This window comes from Cinclus cinclus, chromosome 35 (assembly GCF_963662255.1).
Source record: "Cinclus cinclus chromosome 35, bCinCin1.1, whole genome shotgun sequence".
In the NCBI taxonomy this organism is placed as follows: Eukaryota; Metazoa; Chordata; class Aves; order Passeriformes; family Cinclidae; genus Cinclus; species Cinclus cinclus.
Genome location: NC_085080.1, coordinates 1,098,039 through 1,110,718, shown reverse-complemented (window position 1 = coordinate 1,110,718; position 12,680 = coordinate 1,098,039). Strand labels below are relative to the sequence as shown.

Sequence of the window (12,680 nt, the reverse complement as noted above, 5' to 3'; positions counted from 1 at the left end):
CGGACCCGCCGAACGCGGCGCGATCCGCTCGATACAACCCTCGCCGAGTCGCTGCGAGCCGCCGGCGGCCGCGGGCGGGCGGAGCGAGGCGCGGAGCCGCGGGCGGAGCGGCGGATGACGGCGGATATCGGCGGGATCTCAGCGGCCGCGCTCCATCTTGGCTCGCTGAGGTGAAGCGGGGAGGAGGGGGGGGGGGGGGGGGCGGAAGGGAGAGAGGAAGGTAGTGGAAGAAGCCGGGCGGAGGCGGCCCCCTCGCCGCCGGTGGCCGCAGGCAGGGGTCGCTGCGGAGGCCGGGGAGGGTCCGGGGAGGGTCCCGGAGCCCTCCGGGACGGCGGAGGCGGGGGATGGAGCCGGGTTGGGGCCGCCCCCCTCGCGCGCCGGGCCCGACCCGCTCCGTCCCTTCGTCCCCGCGAAATGGCGCCGCTTGGCCTGCCCCCGCCCGCCCTTATATAGACGCCAGCCGCCTCGCCATTGGCCGCGCCGCGCACTAACGTCACCCAAGCACCCCGCCCCGCCCCACCGCAGCCTCATTGGGCGGAGGCACCAAAGGGGAGTGGTGCCGATTGGCCGTACGCCCTGTCAATCACCGGCACAGCTCCCCGCCCCTCCCGGCCTTCCACCCAGCACCTCACCAGACGCGCGCGGCGATCTCAGCGCTGATTAGGTGGCGCTGCCGCCCGCCGCGCGCTGATTGGCCGACGGGTCACGCGGGGGGCGGGCGCAATCGCCGATTGGCGGTCGCGGCCCGGGAGGGGGGGGGCGAAGGAGGAAGAAGGGGCCGGCAGGCGCCATCTTGAGTGGCGGCAGTGGCCGCGGCCGGACAATGAGCGTGGCCGATCGCGGCCGGACCCGCCGCTTCCCCCGCCGCTCTCCGATCGCGGCGAGCCCCGGGAGCGCTCCCCCGCCGGGCCTCACCCCCCTCGCGGCGCTCGCCCAGGCCTTAAGGCGCCGTTTAACCCCGCACCCCCCCACCCCCCTCAGGCAGCCACTCGTCGCGTCGCCCCCGTTCCCCTCGGTGCCCACGGGCGCTCAGGAGGCTCCAGCCTTTCCCTGACCACACGCGGAGGGCGATAACCCCCACGGACACGCCGCTAGCGCGGCCACCAGCCCCGCTGAAGGCCCAAAACACCGCTGCCCGCCCCATCACCCCCCAACCCTGGGGAGCTCCGAACTCCCTCCCTACCCACGGGCGAGGCCTCAGCGCCCTCTCCCCCTCCGGGACCCCCCGACTCCTTTCGCCCTCGGTGCTCGGGGAGGGCTCGCGTCATTCCCAAGCTCCCCCCTCCCCAGGGCTCGCAGGGCACGGGTGGCTCCGTGTGGCGTCCGCTCCCCTTCCCCCCCTCCCCCGCTCGCCGCCACCACCGTGACACAGCACTTGGGGCCGCGCCCGCCGCCGCCCCCGCGCGAACACCCAAACATGGCGCTTTTCGCCCCAAACCGCCGCCCCCGCCGCGCGCACAAAGCCGCCCCGCCCCGCTGTCAATCATCAGCGTCTCCACTTCCTATTGGTCGCCGCCCCGAAAAAGAGGCGGGAATAAAGCGTGATTGACATTGCGCCGCCGCCACGTGACCTCCGCCCGCCTCCGCGCCGCTGGGGGGGGGGGCAGGGCGAGGCCACCCCCCCCCTCGGAACTTACCTGAGGCGCCCTCGCTTTGCGCCGCGACCCCCGGGCTCGGCCCCGTTTCATCCGCCCCCTCTCCGCTCCCACCAAGGCCTCCCGCCCCGAAAAACCCCGGGTTGGGGGCAAAAAAGATAAAAAAAACCATCCCGGGGCAGAAAAGGGAGCCACGCGCTACGTCACCCGCGCGCTGATTGGCCGCTCTCTGTCACGTGGATCCCCCGCGGCTCCCACGGGCCCCAATTCATGGCCCCCTCCCCTCGGCTCCCGCGGCGGGAAAGGCTCCGCGGGGTCCTAGCGCCGCGCGCATGCGCAGTGCGGGCGCGCTGCAGCGTAGGGGGGGCACCCACGGGGGTCCGTAATGGGGTGGGGGGGGGGCACCCGTGGGAGACTTGGGGTCCCAAAAATTCCGGGGGTCTCCCCACAGGGGTCCTTGATGGGGTGGGGAGGCACCCATGGGAGATTTGGGTCCCAAAAATTCCGTGGGGTGTCCCCACGGGGGTCCGTGCTGGTGTGGGGAGGGCACCCATGGTAGATCTGGCGTCCCAAAAATTCCTTGGGGTGTCCCCACGGCTCTCCGCGACATCTCCGGGACCTCCCCCTGCCACCCCCCGGTGACGCCAGAATTGTCGCGCGTAACCCACGCCGCTCATTAACCCCGTGACGTCACCTGCGGTGCCCCCCTGATTTTGGGGATCCCGAAGCGTGACAGAAGGGGTGTCCCCAACCCCACGTGACCCCTGGGGGGGATTTCGGGGACCCCTTCCTGTGTCCCCACGCGGGGATTTCGATGTCCGCCCTGTCACTGCCGGCGCACCGCGCTCGGAATTCCTCTACCTGGCAACCGATGACGTAACAGGAACGGAGCCTTCCTATTGGCTGTCGCGCAGTTGGGGACACGGGTGGGTCCCAGCGCTGCCACCCGTGGGGACACTGGGGACACTGGGGACACGGAGGGGCCATGGGTCACATCGTGGCCGCGCTGCTCTGGGCGGTTTGGGTCGCTGTCGCCGTCGGGGACCCCGGTAAGAGGTGGCGGAAGGGGAGAGGGAGAAGGGAGGGAACACTCGGTGTGGTCTCACTTTGGTGTTTGTCCCCTCTCTGTATCGCTCTCTCGGGCGCCTCTTCCCTCTCCCCTGGTTGTCCCTCCCGTCCTCTCCTCCCTCTCCCCTTTCCCTCTCACTTCCCTGCTCCCTCCCTGTCGCCTCCCCGCTTCCTTGTCCCGCCTTCTCCCTCCCTCCTTCTGCGCTTCTTGTTCTCTCTCCCTCTCCCTTTTCCCTCTCCCCGTCCCCTTTCCCTCCTCCCTTCCCTATTTTCACTGTCCCCTTCCCTCCTCCCTTCCCTTTCCCCTCTCCTCTCCCTTCCCATTCCCCTCTCTCCTCTCCATTCCCATTTTCTCTCTCTCCTCTCCATTCCCATTTTCCCTCTCCTCTCTCCATTCCCCTCTCCTCTCTCCATTCCCCTCTCCATTCCCATTTTCCCTCTCTCCTCTCCGTTCCCCTTTTCCCTCTCCATTCCCCTCTCCGTTCCCTCCCGTTACCCCAGTCCCGGACCCTCCCTCCCACCTCCTCTCCGAGGTCCTCACCTGCCAGCCCGACCCTCCCTCCTTGTCCCTCTCGGTCACCCTGGACGGCCGCGCCCTTTTCTGGTTCGATTTCCCGGGATCTCGCTGGAATCCCGGGATTCCCTCCCTGCCCCGCTGGCCCCCGGAGCTGGAGTCTCCCCAGGACATCCTCCCGGAATCCCAGCTCTGCCGGGAAATCCTGGGAATCCTCGGCCACCATCTCACCGGCCGCCTGCCCGAGGCCAAGGGTAGGGGACACCGGAGGTGACATCGGCGGGGTTGCGATCCCAAAGATTTTGGGAGGTGGAAGGACGGGAAAATTTGGGGCATGAAAGGGTGGAAAGTGTGGGAAAATTTAGGGATGGAGGGATGGGAAATGTGGGAAAATTTGGGATGGAAAAGTTGGGAATCGGGGAAAAAACTGGGATGGAAGTGGTGGGAAATATGGGAAAATTTGGGGATGGGGAATGAAAATTTGGGGATGGAAGAGGTGGGAAATATAGAAAAAGTAGGACAAATTTGGGATGGAGAGTGAGAATTTGGGGATGGAGGGATAGAAAATGTGGGAAAATTTGGGGAATGAAAGGGTGGAAAGTGTGGGGAAAATTGGGGATGGAGAGATGGGAAATGGGGGGAAAATTTGGGATGGAAGAGATGGGAAATATGGATAAATCTGGGGATGGAGAGTGAAAATTTGGGGACGGAGGGATCAATCAGTCATTAATCCCATTAATCCATCAATCCCATCAATCCCACTACTCATTAACCCCATCATTCCCAGGAGTCCCGATCCTCTCGCTATTCCCGGCGCTGCCGCCGCTTTCGGGCGAACCCAACACCTTGGTGTGCCTGGTGGAGAACGTTTTCCCACCCGTGCTGGACATCACCTGGTCAGTGGCCGGAGCCACGGTCACTCACGGGGTCACTCACGGCCCCTTTGTCCCCACGAGTGACCTCACTTTTATCCGCATCTCCCGAATTTCCGTCGTCCCCCAACCCGGAGCCGTCTACACCTGCACGGTCACCTCGCACAAGGACAACGCCACCATGGTGGCCTATTGGGGTTAGAGGGGTTTGGGGGAATTGGGGAGAATTTTGGGGTGGTTTGGGGATTTTTTATTTTTGGGGGGAATTTTGGGGGATTTTTGTGGGGTTTTGGGATTTTTTTAGTTTTTATTATTTAAGGATTTTTTTGGGGATTTATTTGGTGCATTTTGGGGGTGACTTTTGGGTGATTTTGGGGTTACTTTGATGTATTTTGGGGTGCTATTTTGTGTATAAGAGGGTGATTTTGGTGCATTAGCGTGATTTTGTCGTATTTTGTCATGATTTAGAGGAATTTGGGGTATATTTTTGAGGCGATTTTTGGTTGATTTGGGGGTGATATTTGGGGTGATTTTGGTGTATTTTGGGGGTGATTTTTGTGTGATTTTGGTGTATTTTGGGGGTGATTTTGAGGTAATTTTTGGTGGCGGGTTTGGGGACACCCTGGACAACAGAAGTGACCTGGGGCTGTATCCGCAGTGGCTCCAGACACGGCGCTGGACGAGCAGCTGGGCACGGTTCTGGCCGGAGCCGCGCTGGCCCTGGGCATCGTCCTGGCCCTGCTGGGGGCCACGCTGGCCCTGATGGCCCGAAGGGACAGGAACGGTACGGGGATAATCCCAGTTTGGGCCTGGTTCTAGGCCTAGTCCTGGTTCTGGGCCTGGTTCTGGTTCTGTCCCTGGGCATTGTCCTGGCCCTGCTGGGGGCCACGCTGGCCCTGGTGGCCTGAAGGGACAGGAATGGTACGGGGGTAATCCCAGTTTGGGCCTGGTTCTGGGCCTAGTCCTGGTTCTGGTTCTCAGCTTGGTTCTGGGCCTGGGCCTAGTTCTGGTTCTGGGCCTGATTCTGGTTCTGAGCCTGGTTCTGGTTCTGGGCCTAGTTCTGGGCCTGGTTCTGGTTCTGTCCCTGGGCATCGTCCTGGCCCTGCTGGGGGCCACGCTGGCCCTGGTGGCCTGAAGTGACAGGAACGGTACGGGGATAATCCCAGTTTGGGCCTGGTTCTGGGCCTAGTCCTGGGCCTAGGTCTGGTTTTGGGCCTGGTTCTGGGCCTGGGCCTAGTTCTGGTTCTGGGCCTGATTCTGGTTCTGAGCCTGGTTCTGGTTCTGGGCCTAGTTCTGGGCCTGGTTCTGAGCCTGGTTCTGGGCCTAGTTCTGGGCCTGGTTCTGAGCCTGGTTCTGGTTCTGGGCCTAGTTCTGGGCCTGGTTCTGGTTCTGTCCCTGGGCATCGTCCTGGCCCTGCTGGGGGCCACGCTGGCCCTGGTGGCCCAAAGGGACAGGAACGGTACGGGGGTGATCCCAGTTTGGGCCTGGTTCTGGGCCTAGTCCTGGTTCTGAGCCTGGTTCTGAACCTGGTTCTGGGCCTGGTTCCGGGCCTGGTTCCAGTTCTGAGCCTGGTTCCGGGCCTGGGCCTAGTTCTGGGCCTGATCCTGATCCCAGTTCTGATCCCTGCCCTGAACCTGGTCCCTGTACCAGTTCCAGTCCCAGTTCTGATCCCAGTCTCAATCTGATCTATCGCGCCCTGGGAGTGACAATGCAAGAATTGTCCCCAAATCCAGGTTTTGGGGCTGACAATTCGGGAATTGTGGGAATTGTCCCCAAATCAGGGTTTTCCCTTCGCAGGTTGAGATGATCCATGAATCCGGAATTAATTTGGGAATAAAACCTGTTTTTTCTTAAATAAATCCAGAGCTTTGGGCAAATTCCACAGCTTTGTTTGTCACATTCCTGGTTCTGGTTCTGGGCCCGGTCCTGATGCCGATCCTGGTCCTGGTCCCAGTTCTGATCCTGATCTTGGTCTTCATCCTGATCCTTGAGCTTGATCCCAGTCTTGATCCTGGTCCCGATTCTGATCCCAGTTCTGATCCAAATCCCAGTTCCAACTCCTGGGGTGGCTCCCAGTTCCCTCCCAGTACTCCCAGCTCACTCCCAGTACACTCCCAATGCTCCCAATCCCATCCCAGTTCACTCCCAGTCTCTCCCAGCTCCCTCACAATTTATCCCAGTCCCTCCTAGCAGTCCCAGTTCACTCCCAGTCCCCTCCCAGTCAGTCCCAGTGCTCCCAGTCTCCCCCAGTTCCCTCCCAGTCTATTCCAGTCCCTCCCAGTTCCCTCCCAGCTCGCTCTCAGTCAGTCCCAGCGCTCCCAGTTCACTCCCAATCCCCTCCCAGTCCCTCCCAGTTCCCTCCCAGTTTGCCCCCAGTCAGACCCAGTGCTCCTAGTCTCCCCCAGTTCCCTCCCAGTCTATTCCAGTCTCCCCCAGTTCCCTCCCAGTCTATTCCAGTCCCTCCCAGTTCCCTCCCAGCTCGCTCTCAGTCAGTCCCAGTGCTCCCAGTTCACTCCCAATCCCCTCCCAGTCCCTCCCAGTTCCCTCCCAGTTTGTCCCCAGTCAGACCCAGTGCTCCTAGTCTCCCCCAGTTCCCTCCCAGTCTATTCCAGTCTCCCCCAGTTCCCTCCCAGTCTATTCCAGTCCCTCCCAGTTCCCTCCCAGCTCGCTCTCAGTCAGTCCCAGTGCTCCCAGTTCACTCCCAATCCCCTCCCAGTCCCTCCCAGTTCCCTCCCAGTTTGTCCCCAGTCAGACCCAGTGCTCCTAGTCTCCCCCAGTTCCCTCCCAGTCTATTCCAGTCTCCCCCAGTTCCCTCCCAGTCTATTCCAGTCCCTCCCAGTTCCCTCCCAGTTCGCTCCCAGTCCCTCCCAGTACTCCCAGTTCGCAGAGTCCCTCTCGCGGCCGCCACCAGCTCAGCCCTGCCCGGCACCGAGTGACGCGCGGGAGCCGCCAGCGCCCATTGGGTGTCCCCAAAATGTCCCAAAATGTCCCCAAAAATGTCCCCGCCCCGGGGGTGGCACCTGGGAGGACCCCAGTTCGTCCCAGTTCATCCCAGTTCCCCCCAGTTCATCCCAGTCCGCGATGTTACCGCTGCTGCTGGCGGCGCTCGGAGCGCCCGGGGCAGGTGAGGGGGGAGGGGGGGGACAGGAATTTTTGGGGAAAAAAGCGTGAAAATTTGGGAAAATCGAAAGTTTGGTTCAAGGGGGAACTGGGGAGGTTCCGCCCTGTGAGATTTGGGTGGGGGGGAACGCGGGTTTTGGGGCGAAAAATTGGGAATTTGGGGAGGTTTGGGGGAGGCTCTGACCTGTGGGGTTTTGGGGGAAAAAATGGGAAAAAAGGAAAATTTGGGAAAAAAGGGAAGTTGGGATAAAGGGGAAATTGGGGGCGCTGTCCTGTGGGATTCGGGGAAAAAATTGGGGGGGAAAAAAAAAAAAAAAAGGAAAAAATTGGGGAAAATGGAAATTGGGATAAAGGGAAATTTGAGGGGCTCTGACCTGTGGGATTTTGAGGAAGAAAATGGGGGAAAAAAGGGAGAATTGGGGGAGAAAGGAAATTGGGGGAAAGGAGAAATTGAGGGGATTCTGTTCGGTGGGATTTTAGGGAAAAATGTGAAATAGAAGTGGAAAATTGGGAAAAAAGGAAATTGGGATAAAGGGGAAATTTGGAGGGCTCTGACCTGTCAGATTTTGGGGAAAAAAAATCGGAAAAAAAGGGGAAAATTTTGGGATAAAGGAAGTTTGGATAAAGGGGAAATTGGAGGGGCGCTGACCTGTGGGATTTTGGGGAGAAAAATCGAGAATTTGTGGAGGTTTGGGGGAGGGGGGAGGCGCTTCATCCTGTGGGATTTGAGGGTGGATTTAGGGGTGAAAAAATAAAATCCTTAAAAATTTTTTTACGAACCCTATAAAAACACGGGGGGGGGGGGGGGGGAAATCGATAAGAATTAAAGGAAAATACGAAAAAAAACCCTTCAAAAATCCTAAAAAAAAAAAAAAAAAGACAAAATTACCCCAAAACCCACAAAATATTTAAAAACCCACCAAAAAAATACTTGAAAAATTAGGATTTTTTTTTTTTAATTTTTTTTTTTTCCCCCCCCCCCTCAGCCCCCTTCGTGCTGCAGGTGGCCTCGTGGTGCTCGCTGGCCACCAACGGCTCGCTGGTGGCCACCAACGACTCGCAGGAGCTGCTGCTGTCGCTGTCCCAGCTGCCGCTGCTCTGCGGGGACCTTCGGGGACCTCGAGCCGTCCCCTGCCCGGGCACGGGGGGACCTTTGGTGGCACTTGGGGACATCCTGGCCCTGGCCCTACAGAAGGACCCGAGGTGGGGCCAGCGGCTGGGCCAGCGGCAGCGGCTGTGCCGGGAACTGCCGGGAAAGGTGTGGCCACCGGCCAGCGGTGAGGGGACATTGGGGACATCGGAAGGGGTGGGGATGTTGGGGACATTGGGGACATTTGGGGACGTTGGGGGCATTGGGGACATTGAGAGGATTCAGGACGTTGAGGACATTTGGGAACGTTGGGGACATTGGGAGGATTGGGGACGTTGGGGACGTTGGGGACATTTGGGGACGTTGGGGGGATTGGGGACGTTGGGGACATTGGGGACATTTGGAGGATTGGGGATGTTGGGGACATTGGGGATGTTGGGGACATTGGGGACATTTGGGGGACTGGGGGATTGGGGACATTTGGGGGGATTTGGGACATTGGAGGGGTTGGGGACATTGGGGGGATTGGGGACATTTGGAGGATTGGGGATGTTGGTGACATTTGGGGACGTTGGGGGGATTGGGGACGTTGGGGACATTGGGGACATTGAAGGGACGTTGGGGACATTTGGGGGATTGGGGACATTGGGGACATTTGGGGGATTGGGGACATTTGGGGACATTTGGGGACGTTGGGGGCATTGGGGACATTGGGAACATTGAGAGGATTCAGGACGTTGAGGACATTTGGGAACGTTGGGGACATTGGGAGGATTGGGGACGTTGGGGACATTTGGGGACATTTGGGGACGTTGGGGATGTTGGGGACATTTGGGGGACTGGGGAATTGGGGACATTTGGGGGGATTTGGGACATTGGTGACATTTGGGGACGTTGGGGGGATTGGGGACGTTGGGGACATTGGGGACATTTGGGGGATTGGGGACATTTGGGGACATTTGGGGACGTTGGGGGCATTGGGGACACTGGGGACATTGAGAGGATTCAGGACGTTGAGGACATTTGGGAACGTTGGGGACATTGGGAGGATTGGGGACGTTGGGGACGTTGGGGACATTTGGGGACGCTGGGGGAATTGGGGACGTTGGGGGGATTGGGGACATTGGGGACTTTGGGGACGTTTGGGGACATTGGGGACATTGGGGACATTGGGGACATTTGGGGCCAGCGGCAGCGGCTGTGCCGGGAACTGCCGGGAAAGGTGTGGCCACCGGCCAGCGGTGAGGGGACATTGGGGACATCGGAGGGGTTGGGGACATTGGGGACATTTGGGGACGTTGGGGGCATTGGGGACATTTGGGATGTCTGAGCACATTGGGGACATTGGGGACATTAGGAGTGTTGAGGACATTGAGGGACATTTTGGACATATTTTGGGGACACTGGCGACCCTTTTGTGGGACACATTTGGTGACGCAGTCAGGACACCTGGCGCCATTTTGTGTCCATTTCGGGTCACATTTTGGTGCCATTTTATGGGGAAATTTGGGGCACATTTTGAGGCACATCTTGGGGCCACTTTGGGTACATTTTGGGTGCATTTTTGGCACATTTTGGGACAATTTTGGGACCATTTTGGGATGCATTTTGTGGCCCAGTTTGGGGACATTGGCAGCCATTTTATAGGGGACATTTGGTGACACCGTCAGGATTTGTGTCACCATTTTGGGGCCATTTGGGGACAGTGGCAGCCATTTTGTGGGGGACATTTGGTGACACCTTCAGGACTTGTGTCACCATTTTGGGGACATTTTGGGGACACTGGCAGCCATTTTGTGGGGGACATTTGGTGACACCTTCAGGACACCTGGCACCATTTTGGGGCCATTTTGGGGACATTGGCAGCCATTTTATAGGGGACATTTGGTGACACCGTCAGGACTTGTGTCTCCATTTTGGGGACATTTTGGGGCCATTTGGGGACATTGGCAGCCATTTTGTGGGGGACATTTGGTGACACCGTCAGGACTTGTGTCACCAATTTGGGGCCATTTTGGGGCCGTTTGGGGACATTGGCAGCCATTTTATAGGGGACATTTGATGACACCTTCAGGACTTGTGTCACCATTTTGGGGACATTTTGGGGACACTGGCAGCCATTTTGTGGGGGACATTTGGTGACACCTTCAGGACTTGTGTCACCAATTTGGGGCCATTTTGGGGCCGTTTGGGGACATTGGCAGCCATTTTATAGGGGACATTTGGTGACACCGTCAGGATTTGTGTCACCATTTTGGGGCCGTTTGGGGACACTGGCAGCCATTTTGCGGGGGACATTTGGTGACACCTTCAGGACTTGTGTCACCATTTTGGGGACATTTTGGGGACACTGGCAGCCATTTTGCGGGGGACATTTGGTGACACCTTCAGGACTTGTGTCACCATTTTGGGGACATTTTGGGGACACTGGCAGCCATTTTGTGGGGGACATTTGGTGACACCTTCAGGACTTGTGTCTCCATTTTGGGGACATTTTGGGGACACTGGCAGCCATTTTGCGGGGGACATTTGGTGACACCTTCAGGACTTGTGTCGCCATTTTGGGGCCATTTTGAGGCCGTTTGGTGGCACCAGGCCGCCTCCCCGATGTCCCTTTTTTGTCCCCAGCGCCGCCGCGCCTCCGCATCGTCCCCGAGCGCTCGGGCCCCGCGCTGGCCCTGACGTGTCACGCCTGGGGCTTCACCCCCCCCGAGGTCACCCTGCGGTGGTTCCGCAACGGGGACGTCCTTGGGGACGCTCGGGGACAATCGCGGGCGCTGCCGGTCGGGGACGGCACCTTCCGGGCGCAGGTGACGATCAAGGTGGCACCGGGGACGAGGGACACCTTGGAGTGCTCGGCGCTGCACCCCAGCCTGGAGGAGCCCGTCGGCGTCACGTGGGGTGAGGATTTGGGGCCATTTCTGGAGATTTGGGGAGTTTGGGATATTTTGGGGATTTTTTGGGATTTTTTTGGGGGTTTTTTGGGGATTTTTTTTGAGGGATTTGTTTGGGGGGGGGGTTTGGGACTTTTTTTTTTTGTTTTATTTTCTTGGGGATTTTTTGGATGTTCTAGGGATTTTTGGGGGGATTTTTTGGGGGGGATTTATTGGGACTTTTTTTGGATTTCTTGGGGATTTTTTTTTTTTATTTTTGGGATTTTTTTTGAGGGATTTCTTGGTGGTTTATGTTTTTTTTTTTTTATTTTGGATTTTCTAGGGGATTTTTTTGGATTGTCTTGGGAATTTTGGGGGTATTTTTGGGAATTTTTGGTGATTTTTTTTTTGGTGATTTTTTGATATTTTTGAGGGATTTTTTCGGGGGGGGTTGGGAATTTTTCTTTGATTTTCTTGGGGATTTTTTGGATTTTCTGGGAATTTTTGGGGGATTTTTTGGGGATATTTTGGGGATGTTTTGGGATTATTTTTGGGGTGGGGGGATTTTTTGCAGTTTTCTTTGGGATATTTTGGGATATTTTGGGATTTTTTGCGGTTTTCTTTGGGATATTTTGGGATTTTGGGGGGGATTTTTTTGAGGATTCTTTTGGGGGATTTTTTTTTTTATTTTCTCGGGGATTGTTTTTTTATTATTTTGGGCTTTTTTTGGGGGATTCTCTGGACCTGAACCAGCTCCTCCTGTTGTCCCCACAGCTCCAGGATTGTCCCCGAGTTTGTCCCTTCTGGTGGCCCTGGCGGTGCTGGCTCTGCTCCTGGGGCTCCTCCTCTTCACCTTCGGCCTCTGCCGCTACCTGGGCACAGGTGAACAGCGGCACTTCCGTCAATTTCTCGCACTTTTGTCACTTTTTGTCAATTTTTTGTCATATTTTGTCACTTTTCTGCTGTTTTTCCGATTCTTTTATGTCCATTTTGTTGTCCCTTTTCGCTCTGATTTTTGTCACTTTCTGTCACTTTCTGTCACTTTTTGCCACTTGCATTCTGATTTTATGTCTGTTTTCTGTTCATTTTTTGTCCCTTTTTGTCAGTTTTTGTCCCATTTTTTTCACTTTTCGGCACTTTTTTGTCTCTTTTCTGTCCATTTTTTTCTCACATTTCCCCCACATTTTTTGTCAATTTTTGTCGCTTTTTGTCCCGTTTTTTGGTCAATTTTTGTCAATTTTTTGGCGCTTTTTGTCATGTTTTGTCCTTTCCCCCTTTTTACGAGTTCATTTTTTCTCACTATTTATCCCTTCTTTACCCATTTTTGCCATTTTTTAACCCATTTTATCCCTCCAGGTTACGCCCCGTTCCCTGGTGCCACCCACGCAGGTGAGGGACCCCAATGTCAATTTTTTTGTCACTTTTTGTCATTTTTGTCAGTTTTGATCACTTTTTGTCCTTTTTTATCCCTTTTCTGTCATTTTCCCATCCATTTTTGACCCATTTTGTCCATTTTTCCTCATTTTCTCTCCCTTTTTGTTGCCGTTT

At 57.2% G+C, this 12,680-nt stretch overlaps 2 protein-coding genes across 2 annotated transcripts; both read left to right on the top strand.

Annotated features, from left to right (window-relative positions):
• Positions 1-2,285: 2,285 nt before the first annotated feature.
• LOC134055801 (class II histocompatibility antigen, M alpha chain) lies at positions 2,286-4,868 on the top strand. Its single transcript, XM_062512260.1, has 4 exons — positions 2,286-2,644; positions 3,165-3,431; positions 3,965-4,246; positions 4,708-4,868. The coding sequence occupies exons 1-4, from the start codon at positions 2,581-2,583 to the stop codon at positions 4,866-4,868; spliced, it is 774 nt and encodes a 257-aa protein (XP_062368244.1). The 5' UTR covers positions 2,286-2,580.
• A 2,262-nt stretch (positions 4,869-7,130) lies between these two features.
• Positions 7,131-12,655, top strand: LOC134055800 (HLA class II histocompatibility antigen, DM beta chain-like). Its single transcript, XM_062512259.1, has 5 exons — positions 7,131-7,173; positions 8,156-8,446; positions 10,855-11,160; positions 11,907-12,014; positions 12,489-12,655. The coding sequence occupies exons 1-5, from the start codon at positions 7,131-7,133 to the stop codon at positions 12,629-12,631; spliced, it is 891 nt and encodes a 296-aa protein (XP_062368243.1). The 3' UTR covers positions 12,632-12,655.
• Positions 12,656-12,680: the final 25 nt, after the last annotated feature.

Excerpts from the sequence above, each read along its gene's own strand:
- LOC134055801 (XM_062512260.1), top strand. The coding sequence starts at position 2,581 with ATGGGTCACATCGTGGCCGCGCTGCTCTGGGCGGTTTGGGTCGCTGTC. Across the intron at positions 3,432-3,964 it reads CCGCCTGCCCGAGGCCAAGG|GAGTCCCGATCCTCTCGCTA; the intron begins GTAGGGGACACC and ends CATCATTCCCAG. Across the intron at positions 4,247-4,707 it reads CACCATGGTGGCCTATTGGG|TGGCTCCAGACACGGCGCTG; the intron begins GTTAGAGGGGTT and ends CTGTATCCGCAG.
- LOC134055800 (XM_062512259.1), top strand. The coding sequence starts at position 7,131 with ATGTTACCGCTGCTGCTGGCGGCGCTCGGAGCGCCCGGGGCAG. Across the intron at positions 7,174-8,155 it reads GCTCGGAGCGCCCGGGGCAG|CCCCCTTCGTGCTGCAGGTG; the intron begins GTGAGGGGGGAG and ends CCCCCCCCTCAG. Across the intron at positions 11,161-11,906 it reads GCCCGTCGGCGTCACGTGGG|CTCCAGGATTGTCCCCGAGT; the intron begins GTGAGGATTTGG and ends TTGTCCCCACAG.